This window comes from Bactrocera oleae, chromosome 3, assembly GCF_042242935.1.
Source record: "Bactrocera oleae isolate idBacOlea1 chromosome 3, idBacOlea1, whole genome shotgun sequence".
NCBI classification, from domain to species: Eukaryota; Metazoa; Arthropoda; class Insecta; order Diptera; family Tephritidae; genus Bactrocera; species Bactrocera oleae.
The window spans coordinates 15,505,030-15,531,980 of NC_091537.1; the positions used below are offsets into that span (position 1 = coordinate 15,505,030).

Sequence of the window (26,951 nt, forward strand, 5' to 3'; positions counted from 1 at the left end):
GAATTGTAAGGTCCTGAACCTTTTGTTTACTCTTATCCAAGTCCCCAACACTTCGTTTACATTTAGCTAAGTCATAACCTTTGTTTACATTTGGGGTCATTGAAACTTTTGTTTACATTTTATGGGGTCCGTGGCCCCTTTGTTTACATATTATGAAGTCAATGACCCTTTTGTTTACTTTTAGCTAAGTCAACAACCTTTGATTACATTCAGCCAAGCCCATAACCTTAGTTTACATTTGGGATCATTGACCCTTTTGTTTACATTTTATGGGTCAGTGCGCCCTTTGTTTACATATTATGTGGTCAATGACCCTTTTGTTTACTTTTAGCCAAGTCCACAACCTTTGTTTACATTTAGCTAAGTCAACAAACTTTGTTTACATTTGGGGTCATTGACCCTTTTGTTTATATTTTATGGGGTCCGTGGCCCCTTTGTTTACATATTATGAAGTCAATGACCCTTTTGTTTACTTTTAGCGAAGTGTGTTGTTTTTATAATAGAGGGGAATCTGTACAATTACATATCTGTCAACATGTCCAACCGGGGAATATTAAAGAGAAATAAATATATGAATGTACCAGAGAACTTGTAACAATTCTTGTATGTTCTCTGTATGTATGCATGACCAGGGAATATTTATATGTTCTCTGCCCTTACTGTCTTTTAGATAAAATTTTGAACTAAACGAACTATTCTGCCGCATATGCTATTTTTTTTTTTTTGGTGATTGTGGACCATCAAATGCTAATAATTCGGGTTCAAATATTATGTATTTTTCGTACATTTTTATCGTCTGTTATATTGTACAATAGCTTGCTTGCTTAATCTAAATTATTTTTATTTGAGGCTGATGAGAATTATATTCTTGTGTCAAGACCTTGTTAATATTTACTCGCAAAATCAATAGAATAAAATTTTACCTGAGAAATAAGCTGCTGATACACCAAACCTAATTAGAATCAATTTACTTCTAATGCCGCACTTCTTTTCGGACTTCATGTTCTACTACAATATATTGCTATATCTCTGAAAAATATTGCTATATTTGCGAAGCCATTTATCTAAGCCATTTATATACATTTTTTTTCGATGTACGAATGAAAAAACAAAAGGTTTGAAAAAGTACATAGGAAGAAAAATTAATCTTTATTAAATCCATATTTTAGTATTTCTCCGTAGCACTCATGCGTTTGGACTTATTCGAAATAGAAGTTGATGTTCGCTCAGAATTACCTCTGGATAAAATAGGGTTTGCATTAGGCGTAGCCTTGAAACATTCTTTCGGTAAAAATCTATGTCGAAAAAAAGAAATATTAATATAAGGTAAATAATAAATTTTGTAGCAAAAAATCGTCCAAGCCCATCGGAGTTTTTGAGAAGGGACCAAAACTTTTGTGTATAGGAATAGCTCTTACCTATGGATTACAGGTGATATTACATTTGCGTTCAATGTTTTCAAGTCTTTTGGTCCGCAGAGAAAAGATGTCACAGTGCCAACCAGTAATGTAGACAAAACACCAATCACAGGTATCCAATGATACGATAAACGATATAAAGGAAATACATCCGACTCATCAACATATTCGGGTTCAGTTATTGTGGAATTAGCGGGACATTCCGATACAAACACTTCTAAAATATGCGAACCAAGTTGGCCGCTTGCTTTTACTGCTTGTGAGCCAAAAGACACCCAACCGGACATAATTGCGCCCGCAACAGCGCCAGCTAATGCCCCTTTTGTAGTGCTCCATGGTACCAACATGCCGAGTGTGAATATTCCACACGTGGTACTGCTTTCAATGGCAACAAGCGAAGACACTACGCTCAAAATGCCACTTAACTTTTCAAGAACAAAAATCAACGCAACAGCAATTACACCCTGGATAACTATTGCGATTCCGACAAGTATTTTTGAAGCGCGTTCGCTTAGCTTTATTTTAAAACTAGCACGCACAATATCCTCAAAGATTACCAATGCAGTACAATTAAATCCCAACGATAAAGAACTTAACCCTGCGCCAAAAACACCGGCTATAAAAAGACCCGGTATGCCTTGTAGATGACCAACAGTTTGCATTACGTAGCTCGGTAATAATTGATCGTTGTTCTGTGGGGAAGAAGTAAATTAACTACACATTTCCTAGTACTTAATGGTTAAGTGATATGATATTTACCGAGATGAGTCCAGCGCTTAGTGGATCACAATTTCGATAGAAATCAAATATCAATAAACCGGCGAAACAGCAAAACGAAAGGAATATTGTAGCGCTGATCGTAAAGATGATCATCGAATGCTGTGCTTTCTTCAAAGTCGGCAGCGACATGTAACGTTGAACCATGGACTGATTTACACTATTATAGCTGGTCCAATAGAAAAAGCCACCAATCAATACAGACCATAATGACTGTCTCTCATATAATGAAGGGGTTATACTTTAATAGAAAAATGACAGGAAGTATAGAAAATTATATAAGTGTAAAAATAGATTATGTGAATTGAGGTAAACATAATAGTGATATCAAATGATAATGCTGCAGTGGGAACATGACCGCAGTTAATTAACCATCTTTCAATGGTTACTTAGACTTACTTAGCAAAAATGATGCGTCCACCTTCAGCAGCGTGCTGAAATACTGGTCCAAATCCACCTGCATATATAACTCCAAGTATGACAACAACTATTATCCCAATAAACATAACCAATGTTTGCCAAATATCAGTTTGAACCACAGCCTTAATACCACCCTAAAATTTATATTAAAATAATTCGCTCATATTCGTCTAAGTTAAGAAATGGTTTTAAAAAAACAGGTAGACCGATTTCGTTAATTGTGGAGTACTACTGATACTTAATATTTAATTAAATATATAACATATGTATATTCGGTTCTGTCCGAATTAATAATTTTTTTACTTGTAAGTAAAAATTGTTGAAAAAATTATGTAGTTGCCAACCCAATATTACTATATGTAGTTTATAGATATTACCAATATTGTGTAGATCACAACAATTAAACTCATGACGCTACTAGTGATGTATACATTAATTCCAGTGACTAAGGAGAAAGAATAGAAAATATATTATTCAAACTTTAAATGATTTTATGTTAAAATATCAAATTTTTCTTTTATCTTACCTTGATTAAATGCTAATGATGGCACATATAAAATTATTGGCATGTAAAATATCTGAAGCGAAGTGTAGGAATAATTATGTTAACATTTCGTTATCAAAACGAAATATTTTTTTATACCTACCATTTTCCCAATAAACAAAACTGCGGCAATAGTTCGAACGCTCGCGCCGAAACGAATTTCCAAATACTAAAAATAAACACGAAATATTTAAATTCAGTTTAGGAAATAACTTGTGAACCTGAAACCTAGTCCTGTCTATACAAAAATTGCTGTACATAACAGAGAAAACCAATATTTTGCATATTTATGTAATATAAATCTATCCATCAGCTTGTAAATCGATTTTCTTTCAAATTTCGTTGGATTAAAGTTTTTAATCGACATCTCAAATAATTTTTGAGTTTCCCTCCATCAGTTTATCCTCAAACGCAATTTTCTCAAATTCAACTTTTTTTAAACAGCCACCATTTTGTTCAGATGCAGTAGCAGTACCTTTTTCGCGCTATCGGACATCGCGATACTATACTTAAATTTTTTTTTCTTAAAAAAACTGTGACGAAATATATGTAAATATTTAGGGTACAATTTTAAGGTCAAAATACATACAAATAGCAGAAAAGACAACACATTTTAGAGATATTTGATTATTTGATATTTTTACCGATATATTAGAATATTCGCTTTCCCAGAAATTTTATACCTGGTATGATTTTGAACAGGGTATAAGCTTAAGCTATGAAAGAACATACAAATTTATGGTGAAGGTATATTATGGTATATAAGATTTGTTTTCGGTAATGTGCACATATGTAAGCATAGGCATCTTTTGGGGTATTTATAAATATATTAAATAGGTTTAGGAAAGTCATAATGATAATTCAAACAGCCTTTAATACACACATATTATTTACGAATTTTTATTTCTTACCAAGAGAGGTTAGAAGTGTTTCTTTAGAGTGTTGCCTACTCAATTCAATAAAACTTAATTCCAAAAATGGTGCCAAGGTATTATATATATAACTTTGTCATTGCATACTTTTAAATTTAAAATACTCATTTTGATTGATAAAATCATTGCTTTATATTAAAAAGTATTTGATTAATATAATACAACAAAAAAATGCTCACCTCATAAGAAGAACTGACTTTTAACAAGGCAAATACTGGCATATAGACTTTTGATACCGCTATTGCCATCAAAATTATCGATATAACGATTAGCCAATATTGAGTGCCATAGTTGTAGATTTCCGATGGAGTGCCCAGCATAGTTGCGCCAGAAATGTAGCTATTTACATAGAGATAAAACATATCTCTATATCATTATATTTTTAAGAAAGCACACCTTCTTGTGAAGAAGTGATGAGACCATATAAGGTTCATCGAATTTCACAGTGCTCAGCCGAAAAATATTATATTTTCTTATGAAATCTAAAAAAATAATGCCATACTAACCTAGCAACAAGACTCATTGCCACTGGAAATACTTTCATTTGTCTGGATCCCAGCATATATTCACTCATTCCTTTAGAACCAAAGTCCGGTCCGTTATGGTCGTTTGATTCCTCATCACTGCTTGGTTTAACCGGTTTCTTTCTAAATCAATTGAGTAAATATATATTCTTTATCTAAATATTATCGATTTTCATTGAATTTACTTTATGTAGCCAAAATAGATACCGATTCCCGTAGAGAACAACAATAGCGCTCCAAAAACACAGTAGTCGGGAATTGAAAAAAGTAATTGTGAATATTCTGCATAGTTGGATATCTATAAAAAGAAAAATAAATATTTTAATAGTACATAGTCTTGGCAAAAAAGTACTATAATGAAGTACTTTTCTGTTAAAGGACTTATATTTAGGAACTGTGTGACTAAAAGGTGTGATAATAGTAGAAGGAGATATAATCACTTCATAATAGAAATCACGTGTTAAAGTTTAATCTATCTGAAATCAGTATACTTGTCAATGACACCGAGGATCAAGATCACAATATCATATATTATTCAGATATCTTCTGACGTGACTGATGGACTGATAACCCTTTTGCCTCAAACTCTCATTAATGTGAATGTTTTCTATTACATAGTCAAAACATGGGATAATTCAAAATGTGTTTCTATGTGGGCGTTATGAGATCGTTATACCTAGAAACTGTTTTCGCCAAGTGTTGCGGAAATAAACCATTCACATAGTATATACGGAAAAATGGAAGCTTTCGTATCCGGTGTGTGGACCATTTTTAAACTGTACTAAGTGATTATTAGGAATATAAGTATGCAATACTTAGGCCACTGGGTTTTACTGAGATTTTGTTAAAGTAACTCTATTAGTTTATGATAGATATATATGTATATTCCCCATAAATGTACACGATTTTCTTCAATTGTATTTTTTATTTACCACACCAAGTAATGAAATGCTCAAATTTAAATTAATTTCGTTGATTACATCCTTGTAAACATATATTTTCCGTTTATGTATGTAACTTACCTTTTTCTGCATTGTGAAGACTAAAGATAAGCGACGATAAATTTATATGTATGTTTGTTTGTATATGCTCTGTATTTACCACTACAGTATCACTGAAATTTTCAAACACCTCGTTTTGCCAAAATTTTAGCTAATGACTCCAAACTATTGTAATTTTACTAGCGAATGGTGTTATTTATTGGCTGTCTAGCCAACCAGTGCTTTTAAACAATTTTATTGCACCAATTAAAAGAGCTAATAAATGTACAAGTATGTATTTGATATGGAGAATGTAGTTTATATCCAAATATTCTACTTTGATAGACGAAAAATGTCAGATTTAGGTTTAAATATTGCTTTATCACTTTCATTATTATTTTTTTTAGCAATTATTTCAAATTTTTGGCTAGAGGACATCATTCTCAATAGTTGTTTTTTTTTATAAAAATTCTAAAAAAATCCTAAGCTTTTAAGAAAGGCAAATAACAAAATTATGTTTGCCTAAATAAAACGAAATTTAAAATTTTATAATTTGGATAAAATCACGAACTTTGACAACTGCTGTTATATTTTTATTATTTTAGAAGTTTTATAAACATTCGCTGATCCTGCTCGTACTCCAATTTGTGGGTTTTTAACCGTTTACAAGATTATTTTTCAAAACCTGTTGTCTTTAGAAATATGCAATGTTTACGATGTTTACCATTAAAAGTTTTTATTTCTTAGTTACAGTTATTTTTAATGTTTTATACTCCTCTCCGGTTTTTAATCTTGTATTTTAATTATCTATAAAAACAACTTGTAAATGCCAGCAGAAATATGACACACCTATTATAATCATATATCGATCGAAATTAATTTATTTTAAACGTAGCATGTCAAAAGAATACTTCCACACTAATCAGATACCAAAAATACACTAAGCTCATAATGGGAAGGAAGCCACTGAGCTACTATTAAGTATTATAATAATTAGTGCGATATCATATCGCAAATAAACTATGTAGTTAGTGTACCTAATCTTGCCATAAATTCTGTTACAAAGCCTACAATGCATACAGCGAGAACAAATTGGCAGAAGAAAGTACCGCTATTATACTCTCGCAACATGTTACTACAGAGTATTATAGTTTTGTTCAGTTAACGGGTGTTTGTAACATCTAAAACTAATCGATATAGAAGCTTATATAAATGATCAGGATAACTATTTACCATATATATACATGTTAAATATGTACATTTTTATCAGGACATTTATTTATATTTATATGTATAAATGATCAGGATCAGGAAACGAAATGAATTCCGGTTACCTGTTCGTCTGTCCGTCTCTGCAATAACTTGAGTAAAAATTGAGATGTATTGAAACTTGGTACATATTATATTGTAGCGAACACGAATACCAGAACAAATCAGAATCGACGATAAACTGCCAGAAGCAACTAGACAGCGAATTCGTAGTTGCCAGAATGTTCTAGTAACCAACTTTTGTTAAAAATTTACTATATAAGGGCTGTCGGACTGTGCAGCAGGGACAGTTACAGGTAGACGATTTATCGAGAAATCCGTTACAATATGTATATTCCTTGTCGCCCATGAGAAGTTAGTATTGCACATGGATTAATCAAAAACTTATACAATGCAATAACTAAACTCCATATAAAGATACAAAACTTTAATTTAGTACAGCGAATCGCATTAGATATTGTATAAGTGGTCATGGCCCCGCCCTCCAATAGGGTTATTGTGCTGCCTGTTTCAAAATTGGACAAGGCTAGTAGCACCGCACACCTTTAGGTGAAATTCCATATTTCAGGACCTACTCGACTTATTTCAACCAACGGTAGGGCACACTATCCTGACATTCGTATATTACGATATGAAAATAGGCGACAGAAGGCCGTAATTACGCCTACTTCCCATTCACTTTTTCAGATAAAGCACCAATGTACATATGGTACATACATATATATTATAATATATCGAGATAAAAGTATATGTGCCTTTAAGGTATGCCTCATGCCTAAAAAGTTGACTACAATGCCTATATCTGACATTTTATCGAAAATATGGTTTAATCTGTGATTCATTGAAATTGGATTGAATCGGGTCAATACTTCCTTTACCACCCATATACCTAATATAAATATTTTCGAACTTATAGTAGACTCTATACTTCATAAATCGCTCAATATGGAATTACCTTAATGAAATTAAGAGAACGTGTCTTTCTAATAACAGTGCATCTGTGTGAATGAAATGGATAAAATCGGGTGAAACTCTAGCCGCCATGTAATTAATATAAAAATTTTCAAACATCCGGTTGACTTTATCTCCATATATTAGTCAATCTGTGAGGTATTTTAATTACACTCAGGAGCATCCATTTCTGGTAATGGTATGTTGTAATACCAAAAGGTCAGATTTATAGTGTTAACTCATACACAAGGCAAAAACCACCCAGCAGTGGCTTAAAAGCAATATTCCAGGTTTCATAGCTGCAGATGGTTGGCCGTCTGAAACTCTGAATTTGAATTCATTGAACTATAGTTTGTGGTCATAGTTGGAGAATATAATAAAAAATTAATTTTATTAAAAAATTTATTATATTTTCATATTGATAACGGCCGGAGCTTGTAACAGAACTTATGGCAGAATTAAGTATATACAGGGTGTCTCAACCTAACATGGTTTTCATAGAACTTTTAAATTTTAGAGGGTATTATAATTTCCGGTCAGTGTACGAATGTATAATGGTATACTAATGGTTATCGGCAAAATAATAATTTGTAGAAGCTATTGTATACTATATTTTGAGATAATTTTTACAATTGTCACTCTTTCAAGAATATGACGAAGCTCACTGATAACAATTTTACATTTTACTTCCATGCCATAAAAACATATGTATGGCTGTGCTGCTACTATACCTCACTTATTTATCAAATTTAAGTCCCTATTACGGTTTTCACCTGCAATGTTGTTAAAGGTTTTCCAATTCGGTATTATCGATATCAACTTAATCCGTGAAACAACTTTTGGTGAAGTAAAATTGTACTACAACTTTTTTGTGGTATTGCGTCTAAAATATAAAAAAATATATGTATAATTGCTTGGTACCTTTGAAAAATAATAAAAGTTAAATTAAGGGACTGTAACATAACTACCAACATTTGATTAACTTTTTCGAAGCGAGTCTTGTCACCGTTTGTAATATCGCTTAAGTTAGCAATACGACAGAGAACTGCGTGAAAAGGTTCTTTTTCTTGGACATTGGTGCATTTGACGATTCCTTTTAGTGGTACAGTCTCTATATTACCAAAATCAACATAAAATACCTGCAGGAGGAAATATACAATATTAACTAAACTGTTAAAAAATTCAAAATTATTCACCTGGAACTCGGTATCTCCTGCTACACTAATGACCTTAGCCCGATACCAAAAGTAATCCTTTGCATATTGTGCCAATATTAAATCGCCTAATTTGGGTGCTTCAGTTAAGTTCTGTTCCGCAGATAATTCCAAAATAGTTTATCAGTTGTTCATTTTTCTCACTTAGTATTTGAGCATAAAACGAATCAGGTTGAGAAATATGCATAACTTCTAAATTTATTATATCATTTTTAAGAACATCATCTATACGTGATTGTATTTTTCTGTTGGTGTTTGTAGATCAGAAAATGAATTTTCTTCGAAGGAATTTGTGAAAGGATTCTTTGACAAGTATTTTTTGACATATGGGCGATTACAATACAATATACAAATATCTGTATTTACAGTAAGTAACACTTACTTCTGGTGACTTCTTTGCTGTTGATTGACCTTAAATAATGTAAACGTGCAAAACTCTGCCTATTTACTTCACGACCTCAATGTTCACTTCTTTGAATTCATAATTCCGTAGTTTTTTTTTCAGCACATACCCATTTGCCTCTTTGCTTTCGGTAGTTGCATCTTTAATACCCGAAAGAATACATTTCATGGCTTGTGCAGGTAAATCTCTGTAGATCTTGGGTAAATCATAAAATTGTACATCATTGATATTTAGGGGCACCATTTCTCCATAATCGATTAGCAGCACATGTAAGCTGATTTCATTGTCCTTATCTGGAGATTGTTGCAAGACACCTCGTAATATATTCCTACTATTAATTGAGATACCAAAAATAACATTCGTAGAAGGTATACGCACGCTCTTGGGTAGATTATACATATTGGTTAAATCATACAACATATCATTGCGCATCTGGCAAGCATAGAAGCACAAATTTTCTATATTATGTATATACGTAACGAATGCGGTAAAGTGATACCCCACAACGAATACCCACAAATCACGCAAATGCACACATGACGGTATAGATTCAAGTGTTAGTGACTCGGATTCAGCAAACTTTATTGTACGTACTGTTGCTGATATAAATCGTCCAATACGTTAGTAGCTTACACTTTTTCATTATCGTCCAATAACGCAATTGAAGTTAACGAATCCTTCTCTACACTACATTGAATCTTTTGTTTACATTTTATGGGGTCAGCGGCCCCTTTCTTTACATTAAGAGGTCAATGACTCCTTCCCTTACCAGAGAAAATACAAGAATGAGAAGGTTCAGGTTCGATACATTTGTAAAATTTAAACCGGGGAATTCACCTCACAAGCAGGGAATTCAACTAATATTTATAGCATTTATAATAGCGGGGAATCTGTACAATTACAGCTCTGTCAACATGTCCAACCGGGGAATATTAAAGAGAAATAAATATATGAATGTTCCAGAGAACTCTTAACAATTCTTGTATGTGCTCTGTATGTATGCTCAACCAGGAAATATTTATATGTTCTCTGCCCTTACTGTCTTGTAGATAAAATTTTAAAATAAACGAACTATTCCGCCGCATATGCTATATGTTTTTTTTTTGGTGATTGTGGTAATTTGGGCTCAAATATTATTTTACGTACATTTTTATCGTCTATTATATTAGAATATTGCTTATTCTAAATCATTTTTATTTAATACTGATAAGAATTATACTCTTGTGTCAAGGCCTAGTTTATGTATAGTTATATTTACTCGCAAAATCGATTAAATAAATCTTAAGCTGAGAAATAATCTGCTGATACACCAATCATAATTAAAATCAATTGACTTTTAATGATACACTTCTTTTCAGACTTCTTATTCTACTATATTCCCATATCTCTGAAAATTACATACATTCCCCATCCACATTAGGTTTAGTAGTTATTCAATTCACTTGAAAACTTTTACTAAGAAAAAAATTTTAAATTTTTAGTTCGGTTAATGATCTAGTAAATTTTTTATTATCTGACTGGCTACTTTTATTGTACTACTTGTAGGTGGTACAGAAATATTTGCAGTAAGCGACGACCCGCACCGGGTTGAGGAGCTGATGATGATGATGACTTATTTGTGGTTACTAGCCCTACTAGTTTTCTTTAATTCGTTAAACATATTTTAATGGTGTGGTTAGCAAAAAAAACGTTCCCTCCACGAAATACAAATTTGAACTGAATACACCCTAAGGTTGTATGTTTTTTATCGACGCCTATCGGAATTTTTTTCGACGTTAAAAATACTTAACTTACCTCAACGGAAATCTGGGGCCCCAATCCTGTGGCTATTTGAAACATCTAAATAAAAAACTATTTAAGTTCTCCGTTAACTCTTAGACAAAAGAAAACTAAGAAGGTAGATGCTGAACCGGTTAACTTATAAAAAAAAATTAAAAGGGATATGCTACTTAAATAGGAAACATTCTAGATAAGATTCTTGTATAAAATGTACCAAATAGCCCCACTTGGTTATTCAATTAAAATTATAAATATTCTCTTAAATATTATTATTTTTGAATCACCCTGCTGTCTCTTCAATTTATTTGTTCCGCTTGAGATATGCGAACTAAAAGTATGCAAACACTGAGCGCATATGGTTCATTTCCGTTACGAAATTCCTTGATTTAGCCCCAGAGCTCAAAGCCTGCGATAGAAGCTAGGCAATAGCTTAAAAATTAAAGTTTATTTAATCTATATTTTAGTATTTCTTCGTAGCACTCGTGTGTTTGGATTTATTCAAAATATAAGTTGATGTTCGCGCAGAGTTACCTCGAGATAAAAAAGGGCTTGAATTAGACGAAGCATTGAAAAATTCCTTATAAAAATCTATTTCGAGTACAAAGATATATCAAAATACGTTACTAATAAAGTTTGGAATGAAAAAATCGTCCCAACTCATCGGGAAATCTTTAATCCAACGTTCTAAAAGTTTTAAGCTTTTGAGAAGGGACCAAACCTGACGTATATAGCAATAGCTCTAACCTATGAATTACAGGTGATATTACATTTGCGTCTAACGTTGTTAAGTCACGTGGTTCGCAAAGAAGAGGTGACAGTGCCAACCAACAATGTTCATAAAACACCAATCACAGTTATCCAATTATACGATAAACGACATAATGGAACGGAAAAAACTGGCATATAAACCTTTGGCAACGTTATTGCCAAAATGATCGGTATAACGATTTACCAATATTAAGTGCCATAGTTATAGATTTACGATGGTGTGCCCAGCATAGTTGGGCCAGAAATGTAGCTATTTGCATAGAGATAAAACATACCTGTATATCATTATATTCTTAAGAAAGCACATCGTCTTGCGAAGAAGTGATGAGACCATATAAGGTTCATCTAATTACAGTGCTCAACCGAAAAATATTATATTTTCTTATCAAATCTTAAAAAATAATGCCGTACTAACCTAGCAACAAGACTCATTGCCACTGGAAATACTTTCATTTGTCTGGATCCCAACATATATTCACTCATTCCTTTAGAACCAATGTCCGGTACGTTATGGTCGTGTGGTTCCTCATGACGTTGTTGTTAAACCGGTTTCTTTCTAAATTAATTTAGTAAATATATTTTCTTTATATATTTTACTTGAGTAAAAATTGAGATATCTTGATGAAACTTGGTACACATATTTCTTGGTACCGTAAGACGGTTGGTATTGCAGATGGGTGTAATCGGACCACTGCTACGCCATTAATCAAAAACAAATAAATTGCCATAACTAAGCTCCACAATAAGATACAATACTGTTTGGTATACAGGATCACATGAGGGAGGGGTATATGCAGCATTTAAAAAGTGCATATCTTTTAAACCGCTAAAGCTATTATAACAAAATTCGCTGAGAACAAATGTTTTTAGCACTTCTATCGACAGTGTGAAAATGGGTGAAAACCCCGCCCACTCCTCATATAACGGTACTGTTAAAAACTACAAAAAGCGGAAAAAATCAAGCACCGCCCACTTTTACGTAAAAACCTATATCTTGGCATCCGCTTAACCGATTCCTACTACACTTCTATCGACAGTGCGAAAATGGGCGAAATCGGATTACAACCATGACTGTTTCCTATATAACACCATTTTCAATTCCATCTGATTTTTTTCAATTTTCAGTATGCAAATCAAGCAACAATTATTGTATTGGGGTAAAACTTTGCGTCAATACCTACTTTAATATAAATATTTGCCAACACCAGAAGTAATTTCCCAGTCTTTGATCTTTGCAAGTTGCGAGAGTCTAAAATGTTCGGTTACACCCGAATTCAGAACTTCATTACTTGTTTTTTTTTGTTGCGCAAATATAATAATTATTTTAGATTTTAATTTTTTTGCTGAAAAATAATAATTATTTATGATTTATTGTAAAATTAATCATTATCGGTGAAGAAAATAATAAAAATCATAAATTAAACAAGAAAAAACGTTAACTTGGATTGCACCGAAGCTATAATACCCTTCACAGATACAAAGTTTCCTTCCAATAACTTGATTCAGATCTAATTTCGTGAATCGGCAATAAAAAATAAAAATTTTTTCCATGCAAGCACTTTACTCCGATCGTTCAGTTAATATGGCAGCTATATGTTATAGTCATCCGATCTGTAAAATTTCTTCGGAGCTTGCACTATTGCTTTAAAAAATATTCTGTGCCTAACTTCGTGAAGATACCTCGTCAAATGAAAAAGTTTTCCATACAAGCACTTGATTCCGATCGTTTAGTTTGCATATTAGCTATATGCTTTAGTCATCCGAACAAAACAATTTCTTCGGTAATTTCATTGTTACCTTAGAAAAAAACGCATGCCAAATTTCGTGAAGATATTATGTCAAATAAAAAAGTTTCCCATACAAGGACTTGCTTCCGATTGTTCAGTTTGTATGACAGCTATATGCTATAGTGGTTTGATATCGGCCTTTCCGACAAATAAGCAGCTTCTTAGTGAGAAAAGGGCAGGTACAAAATTTCAGATCGATAGCTTAAAAACTGAGAGACTAGTTTGCATATATACAGACGGACGGTCGGACGGACAGACGGACATGGCTAAATCAACTCAGCTCATCATGCTGATCATTTATATATACATTTTATAGGGTCTCCGACGTTTCCTTCTGGGTGTTACAATCTTCTTGGCAAACTTAATATACCCTGTTCAGGGTATAAAAATCATCATGGAAATGATAAGATCATCAAAAAAGGATTAAGGGGGTATTCTAGTCTAGAGAATTTTAGGTAATTTTTAAAGTGTCGTAAAAAAAGCAATCAATATATTTACTATCGATTTTTTTATCAGTTATTTATTAATGTTACAATAGTACAGAAAAAAATTTTAAAACAAGTTAAAAATTTAAAAAACTGCCAGCTGATGAAGTGGGGCGTCTCAAAAAATTGGCACATAAGCATTATAGGTATGCATTTAACCCTACTAGTCATCTGAAATGAAAAAAAAAGATTATCAATCTGCAATGATGTCTCAATTGTATGTAGTAGCGATAAGTAAAACAAATTAATTTTTTTTAACATTTTTTTTTATTTTCCCGTATTTTTTAAAAATAGTAAAAATTTAAATTTGGGGATGAGGCTAGTTCATACTCGAGAGAGATTTTCTGAAAAATACAAGTAAATCGGTCTACAAAAACTTTCTGTGACATTTTTCAAAAAAATCACTTGTAGTTATTCAAGGTCAAAATTGAACTACTATATGCATTAAGTGTACTGTATTCATATAGTACACCATGTCGTATGAGTAACATAGAATTTATAAGGCATGAATGCTCAATTCATTTGATGCATAACTTTAACTAAGTATAACTTTTAAACGAAAGATTTTGTAAAAAAAATTATTAATGCCTTTTTTATAGAGTAATAAATTTGGTATTATAATATCGCTTTTTAAAACTGTAAATTTAATTTCTTAATGCAAAATATCAAGAAATCGCATGTTACATACATGAGAAAAGAAAATTAATTTAGGCACCGTCTAAATTAAAAATAAAGAGCTTGTTTACGTTTCACCCTTATTTTTAGAGCTAAAACTATAATTTCAGGGGGCGTTTGCAAAAAAACAATCAACTTGGGAAATAACGGACACCCTAATGTATACTCATCATATGATCATCACGGAAACTGTGAATCAATATCACCAATTCATGGTACCAAATTGCATTATGCACGCGAAACATTCACACTTATACTATTCAGATATCTTCTGACTCTGACTAATGGCTCGACAACTCTTAAAACTCTCATTACTGTTAAAAGTATCTATTGTAAAGTCCAAACATCTGATAATTCAAAATGTGGGAGTCTATGTGGAGTAGCCATGGTTCAGTCCGAGTTTGGTCATTTTTGAACTGTTCTATTGTAAATGGACGTTTTGAGATCGTTATACCCTGAAAGTGTTCTAATAGACATTATTGATGAAATACGTGATTGACCATTTTCAAACTGTACCAAGTGGTTATTTAGAATATTAATATGCAATACTTGGGCCACTGGGTTTTACTGAGTTTGTGCTAAAGTAACTCTAATAGTTTATGAAATACATATATTCCGCCTGAGTTTACCGCTTTGATACACGATTTTCTTCAATTGTATATTTTATTTACCACACCAAGTAATGAAATGCTCAAATTTATTTCGTTGGTTACATCGTATAAAGATATATTATTATCCGTTATTAATATACATACCTTGTTCTGCATTGTGAAGAATTAAAGATTAGCGACGATAAAAGGCGAGAATATGTTTATTCGTATAAAGGCTCTTAAAATTATTTTGGTAGTATGAGATAACCACTGCAATGTCACTGAAATTTTCATATGGTGCACTTCATTTTGATAATATTTTAGCTAAAGACTTCAAACTATTGCAAATTTAAGAGCGAAACAAGTTTTTTTTATTAATTCTCTAACCAACCAGTTTTTAACAACTTTAAACAAATAATTGGGAGGTGGAGAATGTAGTATAAAGTATATAATATGCAAACATTCTATTTACTTTAAAAAAATTATTAATATACAATTTTGATAGACAAAATATGCCCAGTAAATCTGGCTTAAGTGGTAATTAATTACACACATTATACGACAATACATATTTAGCATTTTTTTTTAAATTTGTTAGCTTGAAAGCATTATTCCCAATAAAAAGTTTGTTTTTTATAAAAGTTCAAAATAAAAATTTCCTTATATTGTCACAAAATCATAAAAAAAAATATTATAATTTAGATAAAATCCCAAACTTTGTATAAATAAAAAACAAAAATTCAGAAAACTGTGCTGAATTAATTAAGCAATATTCGCCGGCTTGGCGGTGTCTAGATTCTTAGTAGGTAATCTTTTGTATGCGCAGTACATCTGTTTTGGCCGCAACATTTCCGTCATTATAATATAAATCAAAACTAATAGCTTTAAATACAAGTCATCTGGAACTATATTGGAATATGGCTCTGCGGTATGAAACCCTAGTTACCAAATCCATTCTGATAAGATAGCAAAAAAAAGGTGCCTCCACGTAATACAAACTTGAACTGAACGCAGTCTACACCTGAACAGAAATCTTGTTGCTTACCTAACAAAGTGTATGCTATTTATATATATTAGTTCATCACCGTAAGGTCGATAGGGAAGGAGTTAGAAGAATTAACTTCAAAGGTAAAATTATTTGCGAAGATTCATATCTAAGACACCCATTTATATAAATTTATTTTCGATTTACGAATAAAAACAAAAAACAAAAGGTTTGAAAAAGTACATAGGAATAAAAATAAAGTTTATTTAATCCATATTTTAGTATTTCTCCGTAGCACTCATGTGTTTGGACTTATCCGAAATATAAATCGGGTTTGCATTAGGCGTAGCATTGAAACATTCCTTCGGTAAAAATCTATGTCGAAAAAAAGAAATATTAATATAAGGTAAATAATAAATTTTGTAGCAAAAAATCGGCCGAACCCATCGGAGCTTTTGAGAAGGGACCAAAACTTTTGTGTATAGGAATAGCTCTTACCTATGAATTACAGGTGATATTACATTTGCGTTCAATGTTTTCAAGTCCTTTGGTCCGCAGAGAAAAGATGTTACAGTGCCAACCAGTAATGTAGACAAAACACCAATTACAGGTATCCAATGAAACGATAAACGATATAAAGGAAATACATCCGACTCATCAACATATTCGGGTTCAGTTATTGTGGAATTAGCGGGACATTCCGATACAAAAACTTCCAAAATATGTGAACCAAGTTGACCGCTTGCTTTTGCTGCTTGTGTGCCAAACGACACCCAACCAGACATAATTGCGCCCGCAACAGCGCCAGCTAATGCCCCTTTCGTAGTGGTCCATGGTACCAACATGCCGAGTGTGAATATACCACATGTGGTACTGCTTTCAATGGCAACAAGCGAAGACACTACGCTCAAAATGCCACTTAACTTTTCAAGTACAAAAATCAACGCAACAGCAATTACACCCTGGATAATTATTGTAATTTTGACAAGTATTGTTGAAGCGCGTTCGCTCAAATTCATTTCAAAACTGCCACGTACAATATCCTCAAAGATTACCAATGCAGTACAATTAAATCCCAACGATAAAGAACTTAACCCTGCGCCAAAAACACCGGCTATAAAAAGACCCGGTATGCCCTGTAGATGACCAACAGTTTGCATTACGTAGATCGGTAATAATTGATCGTTGTTCTGTGGGGAAGAAGTAAATTAACTACACATTTCCTAGTACTTAATGGTTAAGTGATATGATATTTACCGAGATGAGTCCAGCGCTTAGTGGATCACAATTTCGATAGAAATCAAATATCAATAAACCGGCGAAACAGCAAAACGAAAGGAATATTGTAGCGCTGATCGTAAAGATCATCATCGAATGCTGTGCTTTCTTCAAAGTCGGCAGCGACATGTAACGTTGAACCATGGACTGATTTACACTATTATAGCTGGTCCAATAGAAAAAGCCACCAATCAATACAGACCATAATGACTGTCTCTCATATAATGAAGGGGTTATACTTTAATAGAAAAATGACAGGAAGTATAGAAAATTATATAAGTGTAAAAAGAGATTATGTGAATTGAGGTAAACATAATAGTGATATAAAATGATAATGCTGCAGTGGGAACATGACCGCAGTTAATTAACCATCTTTCAATGGTTACTTAGACTTACTTAGCAAAAATGATGCGTCCACCTTCAGCAGCGTGCTGAAATACTGGTCCAAATCCACCTGCATATATCACTCCAAGTATGACAACAACTATTATCCCAATAAACATAACTAATGTTTGCCAAATATCAGTTTGAACCACGGCCTTAATACCCCCCTAAAATTTATTGTATGTTAAAATAATTCCCTCATATTCGTCTAAGTTAAGAAATGGTTTAAGAAAACAGGTAGACCGATTTCGTTATACTCGAAGGGGAGTACTAATGGTACTAACATTTTAATTAAATATATATAACATACAGGTTGGTTGTGAAGTGTCTGCTCTCATCACTTTTTTTTTCTCAAGTTGGTACATCTCTCGTGAGAACACATGCAAATGTACAAGTCATTCTGTCAATTAATTCTTTGTTTACAAGCCATTTGAAGTTGTCGTGTCAGAGTACTTTTTTAATATAGTTTTGAAAGGTTTAAAAGCAAAGGAAATTTATTAACAATTATTTGAGGTGTATAAGGAGTCTCATCTTCAAAACGTTCCGTTGAATTTTGGCCTGGTGAATATAAACGTGGCCGTACTAGGCTTGAAGATGAACCACGCGAAGGACGACCAAAAACCGTAATCACACCTGAAATCATTGAGCAAGTTCGTAATATTGTTAGTGAAGATTCAAGTTTGACTAAGCGTGAAATTTCTAATGCTTAAGGCATCTCAGACGAACGAGTACTTCATATCGTACACGGATAATTACATATTAAAGAGCTGTTTGGAAAGTTACTGCCGCACATGTTAACAATTCAACAAAAACTGGAAACAAATTTCTTAGCATAATTTGGAGCGTTTTAAGCAGAATAAACCCGATTTATTGCTTCGCTTTATAACTATGGATGAGACTTGGATCTACCATCATGATTCTTAATTGAAACTAGAACGTTTACAGTAGACTAAAGCTGGTTATATAGCTCCAAAGCAGATGAAGTCACAAGGATCAGCAAAGAAGGTTATGGCATCAGTTTTTGGAGAGGCAAAAGCAATTTTGTTGATTGCTTATATGAATAAAGATAAAACAATTAACTCTGAATATTATTGCAGACTTTTGGATCAGCTGGATGAAAAACTTCGTGAGCAAATACCTGGTTTGCAGCTTAAAATAATCATTTTGCATCAAGACAATGTACCTGCTCACAAAGGTGTTTTAACAATGACAAAATTCAACGAATTAAAGTAGGAATTGCTTGAGCATCCACCGTATTCACCAGATTTGGCTCCCAGCGACTACTACCTCTTCAGACACAGGAAACAATCCCTTAATGGAAAGCGTTTTTCGTCGAATGAAGAGCTATTACAGCCGTAGATGGGTATTTTGCAGAGCTTCTTGAAAGTCATTATAGGGATGTCATAAAATTATTGGAAGATCCTTTTAATAAGTGTATTGAAGTTAAGGGAGATTATTAAAGCAAATATATATTTCCAAAAACAGTATTTTTTCATTTCGAGCGCAAAAACTTTTCCACCAACCTGTATGTATATTCGGTTCTGCCCAAATTAATAATTTTTTTACTTGTAAGTATTACTATAGTTATACGAGTATGTATGGATATTACCAATATTGTGTAGATCACAACAATTAAACTCATGACGCTACTAGTGATGTATACATTAATTCCAGTGACTAAGGAGAAATAATAGAAAATATATTATTCAAACTTTAAATGATTTTATGTTAAAATATCAAATTTTTCTTTTATCTTACCTTGATTAAATGCTAATGATGGCACATATAAAATTATTGGCATGTACAATATCTGAAGCGAAGAGTAGAAATAGTTCTGTTAACATTTCGTTATCAAAACGAAATATTTCTTTATACCTACCATTTTCCCAATAAACAAAACTGCGGCAATAGTTCGAACGTTGGAGCCGAAACGAATTTCCAAATACTAAAAATAAACACGAAATATTTAAATTCAGTTTAGGAAACTTTAACTTGTGAACCTTAAACCTAGTCCTGCCTATACAAAAATTGCTGTTCATAACAAAGAAAACCAATATTTTGCATATTTATGAATTATACATCTATCTCTCGGCATGTAAAAAAATCGATTTTCTTTCATATTTCGTTAAATTACACATTTAAAATTAAAATTTTTAATGGATATCTCAAATAATTTTTGAGTTACAACTCTCCATCAGTTTATCTTCAAACGCAATTTCTCAAAACGACCAAAATGTTGGATAAAATTCAACTTTTTTTAAACAGCCGCCATTTTGTTCAGATGCAGTAGCAGTACGTTTTTCGCGCCATCGGACATCGCGTGTACCGCGAACTATATTTAAACCCTGAACAGGGTATATTAAGTTTGCCACGAAGTTTGTAACACCCAGAAGGAAGCGTCGGAGACCCTATAAAATATATACATAAATAATCAGCATGGTGAGCTGATTTGTTTTAGCCATGTCCGTCTGTCTGACCGTCTGTCCGTATATACAAGTATACGAGTTAGTCCCGCAGTATTTAAGCTATCGCACTATATAGCTGCCGTACAAACTGAACATTCGAAATCAAGTGCTTGTATGGGAATCTTTTTTATTTGATGTAACATCTGCACGAAATTTGGCATGATATATCGCCTAAAGCAACAATGTAAGCTCCGAGGAAATTGTTCAGATCAGATCACTATAGCATATAGCTGCCATACAAACTGAACGATCTTTATAATTAATCAAGTTTCGGTAGGCTGGTTTGACCAGATGTAACCTATAACTATAAGGAACACAAAAATGCTTTAAAAAAATTTTCAATTGGGGTACAATAATTTGTAGAGATATTTATTTGATCATATGATAATTTTTCCGAAATATTGGAATATTCCCAGAAACTTTATACCTGGTATGATTTTGAACAGGGTATAAGCTTAAGCTATGAAAGAATGTACAAATTTATGGTGAAGGTTTATTAAGATTTGTTTTGTGTAAAATTAAATTAATAGCATAGACTTCTTTTGCGGTATTTATAAATACATATATTAAAAAACTTTAGGGAAGTCATATTGATAATTTAATCAGACTTTTATACACACATATTATTTACAATTTTTTTTTGCTTAGCAAGACAGGTTAGAAGTATTTCATAAGTGTGAGCATAGACTATTAGCTTTAATATTCAATCTACAGGAAGCGGAACTAACGGCGCTGTTACTTGGACTTTTTAAGGTAAAGAAAAGGTACCTTGCCCGAAAAGTTACCTACTAGTGATATGAAGCAATTTATTTAAATGTAAAATGGGAAACACTAAGTTCGTGAGCTGCCTTTAGACAGAGCCTCCCCGTTTATAAAACAGCATAATTTTTCTCACAATCATGCTATAATAATTGCTTATGCATATATTTAACTTGGTCAGTGCAAACTTTTAAATTTAAAATACTTATTTTGATTGATAAAATCATTGCTTTATATTAAAAAGTATTTGATTAATATAATACAACAAAAAAATGCTCACCTCATAAGAAGAACTGACTTTTAACAAGGCAAATACTGGCATATAGACTTTTGACACCGTTATTGCCATCAAAATGATCGGTATAACGATTAAAAAAAATTGAGTCCCATAGTTGTAGATTTCCGATGGTGTGCCCAGCATAGTTGCGCCAGAAATGTAGCTATTTACATAGAGATAAAACATATTTGTATATCTTTAATATCTTAAGAAAGCACACCTTCTTGTGAAGAAGTGATGAGACCATATAAGGTTCATCGAATTTCACAGTGCTCAGCCGAAAAATATTACATTTTCTTATCAAATCTAAAAAAATAATGCCATACTAACCTAGCAACAAGACTCATTGCCACTGGAAATACTTTCATTTGCCTGGATCCCAGCATATATTCACTCATTCCTTTAGAACCAAAGTCCGGTACGTTATGGCCGTTTGATTCCTCATCACTGCTTGGTTTAACCGGTTTCTTTCTAAATCAATTGAGTAAATATATATTCTTTATGTAAATATTATTTTCATTGAACTTACTTTATGTAGCCAAAATAGATACCGATTCCCGTAGAGAACAACAATAGCGCTCCAAAAACACAGTAGTCGGGAATTGAAAAAAGTAATTGTGAATATTCTGCATAGTTGGATATCTATAGAAAGAAAAATAAATATTTTAATAGTACATAGTCTTGGCAAAAAAGTACTATAATGAAGTACTTTTCTGTTAAACGACTTATATTTAGGAACTGTCTGACTAAAAGGTGTGATAATAGTAGAAGGAGTCATAATCACTTCATAATAGAAATCAGGTGTTAAAGTTTAATCTATCTGAAATCAGTATACTTGTCAATGATCACCGAGGATCAAGATCACCAAATCACATTATGCCGAGCGAAACATTCACACATATATTATTCAGATATCTTCTGACGTGACTGATGGACTGATAACCCTTTTGCCTCAAACTCTCATTAATGTGAATGTTTTCTATTACATAGTCAAAACATGGGATAATTCAAAATGTGGTTCTATGTGGGCGTTATGAGATCGTTATACCTAGAAACTGTTCTAATAGACACTGTTTTCGCCAAGTGTTGCGGAAATAAACCATTCACATAGTATATAAGGAAAAATGGAAGCTTTCGTATCCGGTGTGTGGACCATTTTTAAACTGTACTAAGTGATTATTAGGAATATAAGTATGCAATACTTAGGCCACTGGGTTTTACTGAGATTTTGCTAAAGTAACTCTAGATATATATGTATATTCCCCATAAATGTACCGCTTTGATACACGATTGTCTTCAATTGTATTTTTTATTTACCACACCAAGTAATGAAATGCTCAAATTTAAATTAATTTCGTTGGTAACATCCTTGTATACGTATATTTTCCGTTTATGTATGTAACTTACCTTGTTCTGCATTGTGAAGACTAAAGATAAGCGACGAGAAATTTATTTGTTTGTCTGTATATGCTTTGTATTTAAAAGCCTTTAAAACTATTTTGGCAGTATCAGATAACCACAGCAGTATCACTGAAATTTTCAAACACCTCGTTTTGCCAAAATTTTAGCTAATGACTCCAAACTATTGTACTTTTACTAGCGAATGGTGTTTTTTTTTATTGGCTGGCTAGCCAAACAGTGCTTTTTAACAATTTTATTGCACCAATTAAAAGAGCTAATAAATATATGTATGTCATATAAAGAATGTAGTTGATATGCAAATATTCTACTTTGATAGACAAAAAATGTCAGATTTAGGTTTAAATATTGCAATCACTTTCATTTTTATTTTTTTAGTAATTATTTTAAATTTTTGGCTAGAGGACATCATTCTCGATTGTTTTTTATACTCTCGCAATCTGTTGCTAAATGTATAATAGTTTTTTTCACCTAACGGTTGTTTGTATCACCTACAACTAATCGAGTAACATAGGGTTATATATATATTATATATAAATGATCAAGATGAAGAGACGTGTTGAGATCCGGGTGACTGTTTGTCCGTCCGTCTGTGCAAGCTGTAACTTGAGTAAAAATTGAGATATCTTTAAGAAACTTGGTACACATGTTTCTTCTGTAATCGGACCACTGCCACGCCCGCAAAACGCCATTAATCAAAAACAAATGAATTGCCATAACTAAGCAACACTAAACACCCCATATACATTAAATTTTATCTCTGGGATGGTATAATATGACTTTATAGGAACCACGTTCAAAATTAGATGTTAGGTGAAAACCCATATCTTGGGATCTGCTTAACCGATTTCAACCAAATTCGGTATATAACATTATTTTTGTATTTCTATGCTACAGTGCGAAAATGGATTACAACCACTCCTATTTCCGATATAACACTATTTTAAATTAGATCTGATTATTGCACTTTCCACTATGCATATCAAGCAACAATGATTATATCGGGGTAAAACTTTGCGTGAATAATGCGTTTGAAGTGTGCCACCTTGTGACCAAAAATTGTCTTAGTCGAAACAAAACTGTTCAAGCCCCTAGGTATTGAATATGTGGACCCCAGTACTGACTTACATTGTTGACTTTTTACCGAAAGTATCGGTCAATGTATAAGGTATACAATTGAAATTCATATAATAAAATTAATAATTGAAACTCTCGATAATAGTATGTCTTTGTGTCAAAAATGGGTTGAATCGGCGCAATACTTCCTTTAATATAAAATTTTGCAAACACCTGAACTAATTTCCCGGGCTTTGATCCTTGCAAGTTGCGAGAGTATAAAATGTTCCGTTACACCCGAATTTAGAATTTCTTTACTTGTTTTTTTTATAAAAAATCTAAAAAAAAATCCTAAGCTTTTAAGAAAATCAAAAAACAAAATTATGTTTGCCTAAATAAAATTAAATTTAAAATTTTATAATTTGGATAAAATTGCCAACTTTGATAACTGCTGTTATGTTTATATTATTTTAGAATGAATGAAGAATGTTCGTACTCCATTTCGTGGGTTTCTAACCGATTACAAGATTATTTTTCAAAACCTGTGGTCTTTAAAAATATGCAATATTTACGATTTTTACCATTAAAAGTTTTTATTTCTTTACAGTTATTTGCAATGTCTTATACTCCTCTCCGGTTTTTAATCTTGTATTTTAATTATCCAAAAAACAACTCGTAAATGACAGCTGAAATATGACACACTAAAAAAATTAGAGTTTAGACGTTTACTTATTATAATCATATATCGACCGAAATTAATTAATTTTAAACGTAGCGTGTCAAAGGAATACTTCCACACATCACAGATGTCAAAAATATACTAAGCTTATAATGGGAAGAAAGCCACTGATCTACAATTAAGTATTGTAGTAAGTACGATATCATAAGCAAATAAACTATGTAGTTAGTGTACCTAATCTTGCCATAAATTCTGTTACAAAGCCTATAATGCATACAGCGAAAACAAATTGGCAGAAGAAAGTGCCGCTATTATACTCTCGCAACATGTTACTACAGAGTATTATAATTTTGTTCAGCTAACGGGTGTTTGTAACATCTAAAACTAATCGATATAGATGCTTATATAAATGATCAGGATAATTATTTACTATATATATGTTAAATATGTACATTTTGATCAGGACATTTATTTATATTTATATGTATAAATGATCAATCGCACCCACCCACTCTTCATTTAAGGGTTATGTTGAAAACTACTAAAAGTGCGATAGTTAAATTTCACAACCAAGATGATTCGGAAAGATTTTGTAGGAGCCTGTTTCAAAAATGGACAATGCTTTTAGCAACATTCTCTCCACACCTTTAGGTGAAATTCCATATTTCAGGACCTACTCGACTTATTTCAACCAAAGGTACGGGACATTATCCTGAGATTCGTATAATACGATATGAAAATAGGCGACATCAGGTCGCCTACCTCCCGTATACCAGAATTCTAAATTCTATCTGAATCATTCACTTTACAGTTTTTAGATCAAGCACCAAGGAACATATATATCAAGATAAAAGTATGCCTCATGCCTAAAAAGTGGACTACAATGGCTATATCTGACATTTTATCGAAAATATCGTTTAATTTGTGATATATTTCATTAAAATTCGTAGAGAATCTTTTCTAGTAATAGTACGCCTGTCTGTCGAAAATAGATTGAATCGGGTTAATACTTCCTTTATAATCCATATACCTAATATACAAATTTTCGAACTTCCAGTTGATTCTATACTTCATAAATCGCTCAATATGGAGTTCTAATAACAATGCATCTGTGTGCCTGAAATGGATAAAATCGGGTGAAAGAATTTTCAAACATCCGGTTGACTTTATCCTTATATATTAGTCAATCTATGAGGTATCTTAATGAAACTCAGAGAGCATCTATTTCTGGTAATGACATGTTGTAATACCAAAATGGCAGATTTATATTGTATACTCATATATAATAATCAGTTCAGTATTTACTTTCGCTTATGAACATTGCGGAGATTACTTTACCGCTTGTTTGTTTACCGCACTGTCTATCGTTTTTCCCAAACGGGAAACAGGGTGTCTTAAAATGACATGGTTTTCATAGAATTCTTAAATTTTAGAGGGTATTATAGTTTCCGGTCAGTGTACGAATGTCTGTACTGTTTAAATAGAAAACAAAAAACTAGATAACTGTGCTGAATAATCTTCGCCAGACTGATTTCTATATTCTTAGCTCTGTGGATGTCTATAAAAAAATTGGTGTACTAATGGTTATTGGCATAATAATAATTTGTAGAAGCTTTTGTATAGCTCACTGATAACAATTTTACACTTTACTTCCATGACATAAAAACATATGTATGTATATATCTACTAAAGCATATCTTTATGATTGGTTGTGCCGCTACTATACCCTCTTATTTATCAAATTTAAGTCCCTATTACGGTTTTCAACTGCATCTTGTTAGAGGTTTTCAAATTCGGTATTATCGCTAGTCACCTGAAAAAATAAAAATTAAATTAAGGGACTCTAGGAAAAGTAGCTAACATAAGAAGTCGATACAATATACTGTTTCTAGGAATACACTTTTTGAGTCAAATTAAATTTTTGAAGTGTTATATGAAAATTTTATTATATAAGATATGGTTTGTGGAAATGTTCCTTCACTTCATTTTGGGGGAAAAACAACAAAAGGCTTTGTTATTCAAACGAAAATAATTTATGAATCAAACAATAAAAGCTTTATTTGAAATCCCTGTAATTGTCAATAAAACTTTGTTTAGGAAGTCCTAATGGATCTGAGTGATCACGAAGGCTTT

General features: G+C 32.3%; 2 protein-coding genes, 2 long non-coding RNA genes and 1 pseudogene across 10 annotated transcripts in view; 1 reads left to right on the forward strand and 4 right to left on the reverse strand.

Moving 5' to 3' along the window:
• The window catches only part of LOC138856452 (uncharacterized), a 44,294-nt gene that overhangs the window by 13,855 nt on the left and 3,488 nt on the right, over positions 1-26,951 (forward strand). The window lies entirely within an intron of this gene.
• On the reverse strand, positions 1,117-6,523 carry LOC106621156 (sodium-coupled monocarboxylate transporter 2-like). 3 transcript variants are annotated; one of them, XM_070107559.1, is made up of 12 exons: positions 6,445-6,523; positions 5,638-5,871; positions 4,801-4,913; positions 4,598-4,738; positions 4,271-4,430; positions 3,263-3,328; positions 3,142-3,193; positions 2,993-3,060; positions 2,595-2,749; positions 2,178-2,436; positions 1,419-2,110; positions 1,117-1,295 (listed from the first exon to the last, which is right to left on the reverse strand). In XM_070107559.1, exons 2-12 carry the CDS (start codon positions 5,647-5,649, stop codon positions 1,166-1,168), a joined length of 1,848 nt encoding a protein of 615 aa, XP_069963660.1. In that variant the 5' UTR covers positions 5,650-5,871; positions 6,445-6,523; the 3' UTR covers positions 1,117-1,165. The 3 variants fall into 3 exon arrangements, with proteins under 3 accessions (XP_069963660.1, XP_069963658.1, XP_069963659.1); XM_070107557.1 differs by having other exon boundaries at positions 6,320-6,511; XM_070107558.1 differs by having other exon boundaries at positions 6,416-6,506.
• Positions 8,204-9,292, reverse strand: LOC106621155 (uncharacterized). Its single transcript, XR_011395679.1, has 3 exons — positions 9,012-9,292; positions 8,788-8,954; positions 8,204-8,698 (listed from the first exon to the last, which is right to left on the reverse strand). It is a non-coding gene; the product is annotated as an uncharacterized lncRNA (long non-coding RNA).
• LOC138855681 (uncharacterized) lies at positions 9,364-12,252 on the reverse strand (annotated as a pseudogene).
• Positions 16,670-24,981, reverse strand: LOC106616732 (sodium-coupled monocarboxylate transporter 2). 5 transcript variants are annotated; one of them, XM_070107562.1, is made up of 12 exons: positions 24,869-24,981; positions 23,072-23,339; positions 22,194-22,306; positions 21,995-22,135; positions 21,668-21,827; positions 20,043-20,108; positions 19,922-19,973; positions 19,773-19,840; positions 18,176-18,330; positions 17,759-18,017; positions 17,000-17,691; positions 16,670-16,876 (listed from the first exon to the last, which is right to left on the reverse strand). In XM_070107562.1, exons 2-12 carry the CDS (start codon positions 23,081-23,083, stop codon positions 16,780-16,782), a joined length of 1,815 nt encoding a protein of 604 aa, XP_069963663.1. In that variant the 5' UTR covers positions 23,084-23,339; positions 24,869-24,981; the 3' UTR covers positions 16,670-16,779. The 5 variants fall into 5 exon arrangements, with proteins under 5 accessions (XP_069963663.1, XP_069963662.1, XP_069963664.1 ...); XM_070107561.1 differs by having other exon boundaries at positions 24,745-24,962; XM_070107563.1 differs by having other exon boundaries at positions 23,072-23,194; positions 24,721-24,962.